We start from the raw sequence: 15,230 nt of genomic DNA, 5'->3' as shown, positions 1-15,230 counted from the left end.
CCAAATATAAAATTCTTGTGTACTGAGCATTTTATGTAAGAGATATTCAACCTACCCTTACCACTTTGGAAAACAGCACCTCCACCAATTATGTTTCAATAAACGTGTTATACCTGATAAAATGCTTTCCTTTCTCTAGTCTGCTGCAAACAGAGAACGTCAGGCGTGAACAAATTTGGGGCATATCTACTTTAAGCCCTTCATGTTACAGATAGTGAAACAGAAATGGGGAGTGTACAGGTCAGTTTGGTAATGTCACCAGCAACAGCATGGCTGATGAGGTAGGACCCAAGCACTCAGTCATGGACGGATGTACCCCACCCAAACCATCGGCGCCCTTACCATATGTTTGCAGATCTTCTGTGAGCTTGTCCACGTCAATATCCAACTGGCTCTCTACAAAGCTTCTTATGAATTTGTTTCTCAGGGCATCCTAAAGGAAAGGAAGGAAACTTAGTAGAAATGATGGCATCACACCTTCTTAGTCAATTAATACTTATTAAACTTACACAAAATTTGATGACACAGGAGAAAGAAACACAAAATGGATCCACTTTAAAAGAAGTTTTCAGACATGTTCTGGTGAGGTTTTTGTCAACTTGACACAAGCTAGAGCAATAATCTGAGAAGAGGGAGCCTCAGCTGAGAAAATGCCCCCATCAGACTGGCCTCTGGGCTAGTCTTTGTGGCATTTTCTTGAGCAATGACTGGTGTGAGAGGGGCCCAGCTCACTGTAGTGCCATCCCTGGACTGGTGGTCCTGATGTCAGGAAGCAGCGTTCCTCCATGACTTCTGCTTTGAATTCCTGTTTCCAGGTCCCTGCCTTAAGTCCCTGCCTTGGCATCCTTTTTGATGAACCATGATTTGAAAGTGTAAGTGAATAACCCTTTCTTCCCCACGCTGCTTTTCTGCACGGTATTTTACCACAGCAATAGAAACCCTAACTAAGGCAAGACATCCTAATAAGTAACAAGTCAGCATCTGATACAGTCTTAAGCCTTGAAAAATAAAGACAATGATTATAAAAATTGTAATTGCAATGGTACTTTAATATCAAAAATGATGGGCAAGTTTTCCTGACAAAGCCATGATTCTTTCCCATAATTCCTCCTCTACACCACCTTTCTGCGGACCAGTTGTGTACAGAAAGGTCGTGGTTACACAGAAAAACTTCAGCCTCTCCCAGACCCTCTCTGGGGGCCGACATGCAAAGTCATGCCTTCAAAAGCAGCTAGGGCCTTGTTCTTCTCTCATTGTTTCAATGTTGCCTCACCTGTCAACGGTTTTGCTGTGGAGAGCTCTCCAGAATCAATCTGCCTTAATAAAATTCTGCATTTTAATTTTTGCAATGGGCATTGTGTACTTCATGAGTGAGCATGGGAGAAGAGGATCATACCTATCCATTGTGGCTCCTAAGCCCACAATGTGAACTGTTTGTTCAGTGATTAACATGTAGGTCAACCATGAACAAAATATGGGCAAATACCAGATTTTCTTTTTTTTTCCATTTTTACTTATTTATTTATTAAAGATTTCTGTCTCTTCCCCACTGCCGCCTCCCCTTTCCCTCCCCCTCCCCCAATCAAGTCCCCCTCCCTCATCAGCCCAAAGAGCAATCAGGGTTCCTGCGCTGTGGGAAGTCCAAGGACCACCCACCTCCATCCAGGTTTAGTANTGCATCCAAACTGCCTAGGCTCCCACAAAGCCAATACGTGCAGTAGGATCAAAAACCCATTGCCATTGTTCTTGAGTTCTCAGTAGTCCTCTTTGTCCGCTATGTTCAGCGAGACTGGCTTTATCCCGGGCTTTTTTCAGACTCAGGCCAGCTGGCCTTGGTAAGTTCCCAATAGAACATCTCCATTGTCTCAGTGTGTGGGTGCACTCCTCGCGGTCCTGAGTTCCTTGCTCGTGCTCTCTCTCCTTGTGAAATACCAGATTTTCAAGTTATGATTTCATAGATGCCCAAAAGTTATTAGACAATCTGCCTGAGTTATCATTTTACAAGGAACAGTTCTTGGACTCTGGGGAAATGGCTCTAGTTTAAACCATAATCTTTCAATATTAGAGTCTTTTATTTTTACTCACATATGTTAATTATAAATAATAATGGGTTTCATCGAGACATCACCATGTACATATATAATAAATTTTATTGTATTAATATCCTATTACCTTATCACATTGCCCTCCCACTCCTGCTGAATCCATTCTTCCCAACTAATCCCTTCGGTTTTTATCTAGTGTTTTGGTTTCATTTTGTTTTTTCTGTTTTGAGTAACCCGTACAGTATTGAAAAAATGATAAAATAATAAACTTCTAAATGGAAAGAATGTAAACTATTTAAAAAGCATTAAATTTAATAAAAATTTTAAAATATCAGTATTTAGTAAATTATTAATTTTCCGTAGAGCTAATCTGCATGGGAGAAATACTGAAAATTCAAAAAGTTGTTTTAGACATATACAATCTGTTGACAGTTGACTGGGAACTCATTTATGCTTCAAACTACCTAAATATTTATAGGGCTACTCCAATATCTCAGTCAGGTGGCAGCAGGAGGTTCCCAGCCTTTGGTCACACATACCTGCAACTGGTTGAACATTTGCCCATTTCCACTTCCCTGGAAAAGTCTGGATAGCTTCAGAAGTGTTTCCGATAAAATTTTTATCTTATCCACAAAGTAAAAAGTATAATTAGCCTGCAATGAGGAGCACATGAAGATGTGTCTTAATTGTTATGTCAAGAGAGTCCTCTATCAGCTGGAACAAGGGAGCAAACATCATGTGTGGCATTCATCATAGGAGCAGAGCTTGCAGCAAAGTGCCCAATGCCCTCTAAGGAGCACTGGCTCTCAGACCTGTCTTCCAGATCTTTCTGTCACATCATGCCCAACACTCACTACTGTATCCCCTGGGGTTAGGCCCACTGGCGTGCAGAGCAAATGTCTTCGTACTTACTTAGCAAAATACATTTGCACATATCTCCTCCTACTCTGAAATATGTCCTCAAGTAATAGCCGTAAGTTTGTTTTCCAGCACCAGTAGAGATTAAATGTTATTCCTTTATTGCTGCTGGCAGAGTGCATTCCTACACTATTCTTCAAAAATAATCTGATGTTGTAAAATCATACACAGTCACATACCCATAAAAATGTTCATCCCTTCTTCCTCTCAGGATAAAGAGAATCTATCTAGAGAAAACTTAAATAAATGAAAAGTTGTATCCAAAAATGATGACAGTTGCAACAATTATATCTAATACTGAAAATGGTCTTTCATAATATCAAAAGAGCAACAAGCAGCACCAGCGGCTGCCAGAACCGGACGCGCATGGCACCAGTGGCGGCCGGAAGCGGACGCGCACGGCACCAGCGGCGGCCGGAACCGGACGCGCACGGCGGGCGACGTAGCTGGCGCAGCGGCCAGGATTGGCAGGTACTGAAACAGTGGCAGACAACACAGGCGACAGGGACCAGTGCAACACCAAGAGCAGATCGCCCCAGGACAATTAAATCAAAGAGGTAGGCCTTTGGTTGTCGAGGTCCCGGGCAAACAGGGAACCTGGTTCTTTTCCTGAAGACCCGTCTGAGGGGTGAGAGGGATCTTGGCCCCTGGCAGGAGCCAGGAAACAGAACGAGGGAATTTTGCAAGAGGAGCCTCTGGCCAGCAGGGAAACCTGATCTGGTTTTAAAAGACCAATTAGAGATCGTCAATAGGAGGAGATGGGCAGGCGCCAAGGCAAAAATTCTCCCAATAAGCTGAAAAACAACATGAAAGCACCAGAACCCAATGATCTTACAACAGAAGGACTTGAACACCCTAACACAGAAGAAGTGGAAAAAATCGACTTTATGAAAGCAATAGAGTCCCTTAAACAATATGTAAAAAACACCTTTATAGAAATGGATGAGAAGTATAACAAAAAGTTTGAAGAATTGAGTAAATACGTACATGAGACCCTGGGAAACCAAGAAAAAATGAACAAACAGGTAATGGAAACAGTTCAAGAATTGAAAACTGAAATGGAAGCAAGGAAGAAAGCACAAACTGGGGACCAGCTGGATACGGAAAATCTAGGTCAACGAGCAGAGCCTACAGAAACAAGCATAATCAATAGAATACAAGAAATAGAAGAAAGAATCTCAGATTCTGAAGACACCATAGAGAAAATAAACGCACTGATCAAAGAAAACAGCAAAGCCAACAAATTCTCATCACAAAACATTCAGGAAATATGGGACACAATAAAAAGACCAAACCTGAGAATAATAGGAATAGAAGAAGGGGAAGAATTACAGCTCAAAGGCCCAGAAAATATATTTAACAAAATTATGGAAGAAAACTTTCCCAACATAAAGAAAGATATTCCTTTGAATATCCAAGAAGCATACAGAACACCAAACAGACTGGATCAAAGAAAAGCATCCCCTCGCCATATAATAATCAAAACACAAAATATACAGGTTAAAGAAAGAATATTAAGAGCTGCAAAGGAAAAAGGCCAAGTAACTTATAAAGGTAAACCGATCAGACTTACACCTGACTTCTCTATGGAAACCATGAAAGCCAGAAGGTCCTGGATAGAGGTTCTTCAAAAACTAAGAGACCATGGATGCAAACCCAAACTTCTATACCCAGCCAAGCTAGTATTCACTATCAATGGAGAAAACAAGACATTCCAGGATAAGAACAAATTTAAACAATACGTAGCCACAAATCCAGCGCTACAGAAAGTAATAGAAGGAAAATCGCAACCCAAGGAATCCAACATTGCCAACACTGACTACAATAACTCAGGAATCTAGCGAACCTTCACCAGTACAACTCAAAGAAGGGACACACACAAACTCTACTACCGAAAACAGTAAGAATAACCGGAGTAAACAACCACTGGTCACTAATATCACTTAATATTAATGGTCTCAATTCACCTATAAAAAGGCACAGGCTAAGGGATTGGATACGAAAACAGGATCCAACATTCTGCTGTTTGCAAGAAACACATCTCAACCACAAAGACAGGCATCTACTCAGAGTAAAAGGTTGGGAAAAGGTCTTTCAAGCAAATGGTCCTAACAAAAAAGCAGGTGTGGCCATACTAATTTCCAACAAAACTGACTTCAAACTAAAATCAATCAGAAGAGATCGAGATGGACACTTTATACTCATAACAGGAACAATTCATCAGGATGACATCTCAATCCTGAATATCTATGCCCCTAATATAAAAGCACCCACTTATGTAAAAGAAATATTTCTAAAACTCAAGGCAGACATAAAACCACACACACTAATAGTAGGAGACTTCAACACACCTCTCTCTCCAATGGACAGGTCAATCAGACAGAAACCTAATAGAGAATTAAGAGAATTATTGGAGGTAATGAAGCAAATGGACTTAACAGACATCTACAGAACACTCCACCCAAATAGGAAAGAATATACCTTCTTCTCTGCAGCTCATGGAACCTTCTCAAAAATTGACCATATACTCGGAAACAAAGGAAACCTCCACAGATACAAAAGAATATCAGTGTCCACCTGTGTCTTATCAGATCACCACGGATTAAAGTTAGATGGCAACAACTATGCTACCCCCAGAAAGCCGACAAACTCATGGAAACTGAACAGTCAACTACTGAACCACACCTGGGTCAAGGAAGAAATTAAGAAAGAAATTAAAGTCTTCCTTGAATTTAATGAAAATAAAGAGACAACATACTCAAACCTATGGGACACGATGAAAGCAGTGCTAAGAGGAAAGTTCATAGCACTAAGTGCCCACTTAAAGAAAACAGAGAAAGCATACATTGGGGACTTAATGGCACACCTGAAAGCTTTAGAAAAAAAAGAAGCAGAGGTGCCCAGAAGGAGTAGAAGACTGGAAATAATCAAACTGAGGGCAGAAATCAACAAAATAGAAACACAGAAAACAGTCCAAAGAATCAATGAAACAAAAAGTTGGTTCTTGGAGAAAATCAACAAGATCGACAAACCCCTATCCAAACTAACTAAACAACAGAGAGAGAACACGCAAATAAATAAAATCAGAAATGAAAGGGGGGACATAACCACAGACACAGAGGAAATCCAGAGAATCATTAGATCTTACTATAAAAGCCTGTATGCCACAAAACTGGAAAATGCAAAAGAAATGGACATTTTTTTAGATAAGTACCATATACCAAAGCTAAACCAAGACCAGGTGAATGATCTAAATAGACCTGTTAGTCGCGAAGAACTAGAAACTGTTATCAAAAATCTCCCTTCCAAAAAAAGCCCAGGACCAGATGGGTTCAACGCAGAATTCTACCAGAACTTCCAAGAAGAGCTAATACCTATACTCCTTAACGTATTTCACAATATAGAAACAGAAAAGTCATTGCCAAATTCCTTTTATGAAGCTACAGTTACCCTGATACCAAAACCACACAAAGACCCAACCAAGAAAGAGAATTACAGGCCTATCTCACTCATGAATATCGACGCAAAAATTCTCAATAAAATACTGGCAAACCGAATTCAAGAACACATCAGAAAAATTATCCATTATGATCAAGTAGGCTTCATCCCAGAGATGCAGGGCTGGTTCAACATACGCAAATCTATCAATGTAATCCACCATATAAATAGACTGAAAGAAAAAAACCATATGATCATTTCATTAGATGCGGAAAAAGCATTCGACAAAATTCAACACCCCTTTATGATAAAGGTCTTGGAGAGAATAGGGATACAAGGGTCATACCTAAATATAATAAAAGCTATCTACAGCAAACCGACAGCTAACATTAAATTAAATGGAGAAAAACTCAAAGCCATCCCACTAAAATCAGGAACAAGACAAGGATGTCCACTCTCTCCATACCTCTTCAATATAGTGCTTGAAGTTCTAGCAATAGCAATAAGACAACATAAGGGGATCAAGGGGATTCGTATTGGAAAGGAAGAAGTTAAGCTTTCGTTATTTGCAGATGACATGATAGTATACATAAGCGACCCCAAAAATTCTACCAAAGAACTCCTACAGCTGATAAACACCTTTAGTAGCGTGGCTGGATACAAGATCAACTCCAAAAAATCAGTTGCCTTCCTATACACTAAGGATAAGGAAACAGAGAGGGAAATCACAGAAGCATCACCTTTCACGATAGCCACAAAGAGCATAAAATATCTTGGGGTAACCCTGACCAAGGAAGTGAAAGATCTATTTGACAAGAACTTCAAGTCTTTGAAGAAAGAAATAGAGGAGGACACCAGAAAATGGAAGGACCTCCCTTGCTCTTGGATTGGGAGGATCAACATAGTAAAAATGGCAATTCTACCAAAAGCAATCTATAGATTCAATGCAATCCCCATCAAAATCCCATCAAAATTCTTCACAGATCTGGAGAAGACAATAATCAACTTTATATGGAAAAACAAAAAACCCAGGATAGCCAAAACAATCTTATACAATAAAGGAACGTCTGGAGGCATTACCATCCCTGACTTCAAACTCTATTACAGAGCTACAGTATTGAAAACAGCTTGGTATTGGCATAAAAACAGAGAAGTCGACCAATGGAATCGAATAGAAGACCCTGACTTTAACCCACAAACATATGAACACCTGATTTTCGATAAAGGAGCTAAAAGTATACAATGGAAAAAAGAGAGCATCTTCAACAAATTGTGCTGGCAAAACTGGATGTCAATCTGTAGAAGAATGAAAATAGACCCATATCTATCACCATGCACAAAACTCAAGTCCAAGTGGGTGAAAGACCTCAATATCAGTCCAAACACACTGAACCTGATTGAAGAGAAAGTGGGAAGTACTCTACAACACGTGGGCACAGGAGACCACTTCCTACGTATAACCCCAGCAGCACAGACAGTAAGGGCCTCATTGAATAAATGGGACCTCCTGAGACTGAGAAGCTTCTGTAAAGCAAAGGACACTGTTGCTAAGACAGAAAGGCAACCCACTGACTGGGAGAAGATCTTCACCAACCCCACAACTGACAAAGGTCTGATCTCCAAAATATATAAAGAACTCAAGAAACTAGACCGTAAAAGGCTAATCAACCCAATTATAAAATGGGGCACTGAGTTGAACAGAGATCTCTCAACAGAAGAAGTTCAAATGGCCAAAAGACACCTAAGGTCATGCTCAACTTCCTTAGCGATCAGGGAAATGCAAATCAAGACAACTTTAAGATACCATCTTACACCTGTCAGAATGGCGAAAATCAAAAACACCAATGATAGCCTTTGCTGGAGAGGTTGTGGAGAAAGGGGTACACTCATCCATTGCTGGTGGGAATGCAAACTTGTGCAACCACTCTGGAAAGCAGTGTGGAGGTTTCTCAGGAAATTTGGGATCAACCTACCCATGGACCCAGCAATACCACTCTTGGGAATATACCCAAGAGAGGCCTTATCACACAACAAAAGTATATGCTCTACTATGTTTATAGCAGCATTGTTTGTAATAGCCAGAACCTGGAAACAACCTAGATGCCCTTCAATTGAAGAATGGATGAAGAAAGTATGGAATATATACATATTAGAGTACTACTCAGCAGTAAAAAACAAGGACTTCTTGAAGTTTGCAGGCAAATGGATGGAAATAGAAAACACCATCCTGAGTGAGGTAAGCCAGACCCAAAAAGAGGAACATGGGATGTTCTCACTCATATTTGGTTTCTAGCCATAAATAAAGGACATTGAACCTATAATTCGGGTTCTTAGAGAAGCTAAATAAGAAGGAGAACCCAAAGAAAATCATATAGGCATCCTCCTGAATATTAAACTTCATCAGGCGATGAAAGGAGACAGAGACAGAGACCCACATTGGAGCACCGGACTGAAATCTCAAGGTCCAAATCAGGAGCAGAAGGAGAGAGAGCACAAGCAAGGAACTCAGGACCGCGAGGGGTGCACCCATACACTGAGACAATGGGGATGTTCTATCAGGAACTCACCAAGGCCAGCTGGCCTGGGTCTGAAAAAGCCTGGGTCAAAACTGGTCTCGCTGAACATAGCGGACAAGGAGGACTACTGAGACCTCAAGAACAATGGCAACGGGTTTTTGATTCTACTGGACCTATTGGTTTCGTGGGAGCCTAGGCAGTTTCGTGGATGCTCACCTTACTAGACCTGGATGGAGGTGGGTGGTCCTTGGACTTCCCACAGGGCAGAGAACCCTGATTGCTTTTTGGGCTGACGAGGGAGGGGGACTTGATTGGGGGAGGGGGAGGGAAAGGGGAGGCGGCGGTGGGGAAGAGACAGAAATCTTTAATAAATAAATAAATTAAAAAAATTACAGTTTAAAAAAAAAAGGAGCAACAAGGAAGGAAAGCTTGGGAGTCTTGTCATTTCTCCCAAGGGTCACTGGGAACCTCTCTTGGCAGCATGGGAACCTCTCTTGGCAGCGTGGGAAATAAAGAACATTCGCTGCAGCCAACCGTGGAAGCCTCAAACGCTTAATTTCAGTATTCAGGAAAAATACGGGCAGAGAGTGTTGTAAGCACTAAGCTAAATTAATACATTGCTGCTTTGGCAGAAGATGGAGTGCATACCAAATGCTCAGCATGCTGCTAAAAAAAAATCACACAGGCATGAAGAGGGAGGATGCATTATAAATGCAGATAATTTAGTGGATTATAAAAATTCTTAACTCTGACATAGGGAATACTTAAAGACACAGATAAATCCATATAACTATGTGAATATACATAGATATAGATAGAAATTGATAACAAATTCAATAAATCAAGATATGCTAACTTATATATTACATCCTGACATTCCAAAACCCCAAAAATTTACCACAAATCCACTTCAAATAACAAATTATTTATATATGCTTTATTAATTTTATCAAAATTTCATGCAAATAATTTTAAATTTTAAAATATTATCATTAATCATATTTCCTTAAGTTTTAAGAATGTGTTGCAGACAAGTGGTGGTGGTGCACACCTTTGATCCCAGCACTCGGGAGGCAGATGCAGGCGGATCTCTGTGAGTTCGAGGCCAGCCTGGTCTATAAGAGGAAGTCCCAGGACAGGCACCAAAGCTACACAGAAAACCCTGTGTTGAAAAATAACAACAACAAAAAAAGGATTGCATAAATTACTTCATAGAAAATTAGAATACTATTAGCTATGTACTGGGTATAGTCAAAGTCCAGATCTAAATACACTTGTTATCAAACTGAAAGGTTCATCATGCCACTAACACATAAATAAAATGACAAGGAAAGTCAGAAAGTCAGGTAATATTCTTGCTTCTCCCCAGCTCACTGGCCTTTACAGTGTGCTAAAATATGTTCTAATTTGAGAGAAGGCAAGGTGGGGCCTGACAGTAGTTGAGAGGGGTCAAAGGGTGGAGATAGAGGGAGGAAATCATATAATTATAATTTCAACAAATAAAAAAATTTAAAATACATAAGTAAAAAACATAAAACAGAATATCTAAAGAAAAAAAGAATAAAGAAATTGGTCAAGATAAAAGGAAAACCTAAGTGACTTACAGAAAGAACAATGAGAGATTCCTCGACATAAATAACAAAATGTGTAAATCTCTGAGAAGCCCAGTTCTCAGTTATTTAATATTTGCTGAATTATTGGGGTTCATCTAAGTCATCTAATGAGGCAATAAATGCTGAATCCCAGTTTCCTTTCTGTTGCTGTGATTAACACCATGACCAAAAGCTACTTGGGGAGGAAAAGTTTTATTTGACTTCCAGGTTCCAGCCCATCTTTGAGGGATGCCTGGGCAGGAACTAAAGTAGAGAGCACAGAAGAACACTGACTGACTTGCTTGCTCTAGTTTGCTCCGTTACCTTTCCCATAGGGTTCAGGCCCACCTGTGTAGGAATGGCACCATCGATAGGGCCCTCTTAGATCAATCAGCAATCAAGAAAATGCTCCCCAGACAAGGCCTCAGGCCAATCTGATCTAGGCAATTCCTCAATTAAGGTTCCCTCTTCCTGGGTGACTCTGGGTTGGGTCAAATTCACAATTGAAACTAACGATGACATCTTGATAAATATAAAATGATCTTAAAATTCAGGCTAATTTGCATATAATAACATCAGCAAAGCTATCAAATGAAAAAGTTCTTTATAACATGTACTGATATATGATGCTTGTTTTTATATTCTCGTAAGATATATGTCAGAAATAAAATGAAAAATTTCCAAGACGCTGTAAGAAATCCACATCCACAAACCACATGTTAGTTGCATTGATGGGAAAGGTCTAAAACCAGCGACCAAACTGATGAGGCTACCTGTCTCCAAGAGCATGACCTTCGAATGTTATGAGCTAAAAATAGATACATAATAATAATAATAATAAAACAAGGACCAGAAAAATGCTCAGTTAGAAAAATCCTTGCCTCACAAATGTCAGGACCTGAGTTTTGATCCCCAGAACCCATGTCAACAGCTGGGTATGGGGACATGCTCTTGAAATCCCAGCACTTGTGGGGCAGAACCACAAGGATCCCTGGAGCATGCTGGTCAGCCAGATTAGACAAACCAATGAGCACAGGGTACAGTGAGACCCTGGCTCAAACATGAGTTTGGTTGCAGGACGTAGAGAAATCAGTCTCTAACAGGAAGCATCATCCCTGCTCTTAGGTTTCTGTGTCAGCAGTTGCTGTGCAGGCTGCTGGGCAATCAAATGCACCAATACACCCATCACTGGACAGTGCGTGTTGTGATCCCAACCTGTCAGGCAAAATGTGTCCACTGCTGCAATACTGACAATACTATTATGGAGTTAACCAGATGCTTTCTGATCAACATTGAACCCCCACTCCACAGGAGGAAGTTCATGTCTGGTATGGGAAATCTGATCCAAAGCCTATGAACATGAAGGTGACAGGCACTAGTGGGGAACCCACTATTGTTATTTTGCTAAACGTCTGTGATAGGAAATTGACTTCTAAGTGTTTATGTCTATACACATAAGTGGAACGATATCAACATCCTGCCCTCCCCCCAAGGCATCATGGGAGAGGAGTGGGAAACACAGGAGAGTCAGAGGATGAGGAGGAATGCTGTGAAGAGCGGTCTACTGGCCATGACAGAGGTGCTGCACACAGAAACTCAGAGCAACAGCAGAGAGCTCAGCAGAGAGGTTGTCTGTGTAAGATGTGTGCAAGGTCAAGTCACCAACAACTCTAGCAAGTCCGAGAGAGGAACTCAGAGGACTGCACCCCTGACTTAGGAAGCGTGGGCAGCTGGTGATGGCTCTCTGGAGGAAAGATAGTCTTCTTTGGCGTCACAGACACTGGTAGGCAGCCCATACTCCAGTATAGACCCATACTAGTGATGGCTAGACATGATTTTCTAACTTAACAATGGCGAAAACGTCCATATGTTCCATAGCAACTGTACTTGAAACTAAATTTCAACCTTTCCTCAGAATGCCAGCACATAGTCTGACCCTCTCTTGTGAGGCAGAGTGGCAGGAAGCCACAGCTACTAGCAAGCATGTGACCATGAAGATAAACAGGCAATGTGGTAGGGATAAAAAACGCATGCTAAGCTGTGGTCCCCATTAAGCCAAGTGAAGTGACAACATGCTCCAATTCTATGCACACTCCTGCAGGCATTATACAGAGAATAAATAGCGGAGGGTAAGATGCCCTAAACAAAAACGAGCTTCTGGCAGGACTCAGAGTGGTACAATGTCAATACTAGTGTGCCTGCCTGAATGTGAGTCATAACCCTCATAACTGCCACGGAGAACACTGTACAAAGAGGTACACCCAAAAAAAACATAATAAATGAACTCTTTTTCCAAGAAAAGAACTCTAAAATCAATGTTTTTAAAATAGAAAATTCTATGAAATGCAAGAAAAAAAGAAACAAAAAAATATGATGGCCAAACACAAGGAATAACGTAGATGTCACTCCGTCTGATGAACAATGTTTAAAAGAAACAACTAACAGCACCAACAGAAGGCTGTGGCCCATGTGTTACTAAGGAATATTAGTCAGTAAGAAGGATTTTACACACAAAATTTTAGGGAATTGTGCTATATAAAAATAAGTCAACACCCAGCACTTACACACTACATTATCCCATCTCTTTAACAACTTAGAAATAAGGAGGTGCAGTGTAGATCAGGGGTCTTCAGGTTAAGGACTAGGAGACAAGTAGAAAGGACATGGTATGGATAGGTATAAAAGGATAATACCAGGAACCCTGCAATGATAGGCTCACTATGTCTCTGACTTGAGGTAGCTACATGAACTCACACAGTGATGACTCCCCAAAACTAAATACTCATAGGTAGAAACACACACGGGCAGAAGGAAAACTAGGAGAACTTGGTAAAATAGTGAATCTCAGCAACATCAGGATCTGAGGAATTCAGTACAGGGACATGGGACCCTATGGGACCCTCCTGTTACTCCTGACAGTGCATGCAAACACTCAGTGAGCTCACAGACAAAGGCTGATCTGTAAAGATTCAGAAGATCAACTGAAATTGCCTACTGAATAAGGAAGTACTATAACAGAAGGAGAGAGGAGAGGAGAGGAGAGGAGAGGAGAGGAGAGGAGAGGAGAGGAGAGGAGAGGAGAGGAGAGGAGAGGAGAGGAGAGGAGAGGAGAGGAACAGAAAAGAAAGGGGAAGAGCTGCTTTTAAGGAATGAAATTCAGCAAATATATCTACTGTTTCAGTAGAGTTAACATGGAAGCCTATTTTTCCTGTAGTTATTCTTTTAATATAGATGGGAAATTACAAGGTGACTGGGTCATAGCATAAGATATCATCTCTGAGCTTACATTTTTATTTGCTATATCTAATATTCTACTTATGCATGTTCCTTCTTAGTCAGCTTCTCTCACCATTCCAAGGAGACCAAGGGATTCTAATAATATAAAACTGGAGACACTCAGAGCAAATGAAAGTAGCTTTCTCCCTTCCCTGCCAAGAAAGAGCATCCCTCAGTTTCTACTCAGCCTGCTTCATAGTAGAACAAGGAAACATCTTGTCCACACTGACCAGATGGCTGCATGCCTGGATGGATGGAGGAGCAGATAGACAGGTGGACACATGAATGAATGATGGAATGCATCTGGAAGAGCTGATGGCAGGAGAATATGGGAAGCTCAGCTTAAAGAAACCATTGGAGTAACCAGGACTGTCAATCAAGCAGGTCTTTCTTTTATAGAAGGAAATGAATGATGCCTGGTCCCCCAGAAGGCTGGAGTGAATGTTGCCTGGCAACCTGGTGACCTTTTGGATATTCTATAGAGCCAGTCTTCCTGAATCCCCAATATCCTGGGCATTTTTAGGCCCTTGTCCTTCACTTAGTTTCTGAGCGAGTAGAAGTCATCTTTATGAAAGAGATTCCATGAGTCTACCCTAATGCTTATTACAAATCCTTCCTCCTGAGGCCTTGCCCTGAGTTCTGTTTATCAGCCAATAGAACTCATTCTTATTGTAAAGGTCGCAGGTGCTTCGCTACTTTGCTAGGTAGTTGCTAGCTAGCTAAGCCTAAAGCTTTGTTGTGCTGTCACATGGAAACCTTTCCCCAAAGTTCTACTGTCCTTTAATGCGCAAGGAGAATAAACCACAAGATCAAACTCTGGAAGTTTTGACCCAGTGCCTTTAAAAATGGTGCTGAACCGAGTTTCACTCTTCCCCTTTTCATGGATCATCTTCCTGAAGGCCGTGAGGCTTGTGGGGCCCCTGACAGGAGGAAAGTCAGAGGTCCCATTAACAAAACATGCCTGGCACTGACCTTCCCAGAAATAGGGCACGGCTTTCCTTCAATGGGGACAGAATGACCAGGTAACTCTAAGAAATTTATTGATTCTAAGGTCATTAGTTTGAGTCCTGATTCAGTCACTAACTTATAAAAAATCAAGAGTCAATCTTCTATCTAATGGAGGTAACTTATTTGTATAGTGGACAGAACAGTAAAGTCATCTCTCACAATGGGTGACATGACGGTTGGTTGGTTGGTTTCATGCTCCCATTTCATAGCCATGAACATTAACTGGTAGAACTGGATCTCAACACAAAATGATGGGCATCCACATACATCTAGGCTCTACAAAGGACCACTGTCGAATCATCGCTAAGGGCTTCCATCTTTCCTAGTCGCACAGAACAAGCACATCCTTAGGCTTTCTGGTACCGCTTCCTTAGAGACCTGATGTTTTACAGGGATTTGTATCCATCAAGTCTATTCGTAAAATGTAATTACTTTTA

The 15,230-nt window shown here is 41.0% G+C and overlaps 1 protein-coding gene across 2 annotated transcripts in view; it reads right to left on the bottom strand.

Annotated features, from left to right (window-relative positions):
* The window catches only part of Abca13 (ATP binding cassette subfamily A member 13), a 399,663-nt gene that overhangs the window by 264,233 nt on the left and 120,200 nt on the right, over positions 1-15,230 (bottom strand). For both annotated transcript variants that reach the window (XM_050141226.1, XM_050141225.1), the window contains exons 28-29: positions 2,585-2,698; positions 343-433 (exon numbers count right to left, since the gene is read on the bottom strand). In XM_050141226.1, coding sequence (XP_049997183.1) covers positions 343-433; positions 2,585-2,698 — 205 coding nt within the window. The remainder of the gene's footprint in view (positions 1-342; positions 434-2,584; positions 2,699-15,230) is intronic.

Source organism: Alexandromys fortis, unplaced genomic scaffold, assembly GCF_014885135.2.
Source record: "Alexandromys fortis isolate MF-2015 unplaced genomic scaffold, M_Fortis_MF-2015_v1.1 scaffold_7, whole genome shotgun sequence".
In the NCBI taxonomy this organism is placed as follows: Eukaryota; Metazoa; Chordata; class Mammalia; order Rodentia; family Cricetidae; genus Alexandromys; species Alexandromys fortis.
Note: the sequence above shows the minus strand (reverse complement) of the source record. Positions and strands in the feature narration are given on the sequence as shown.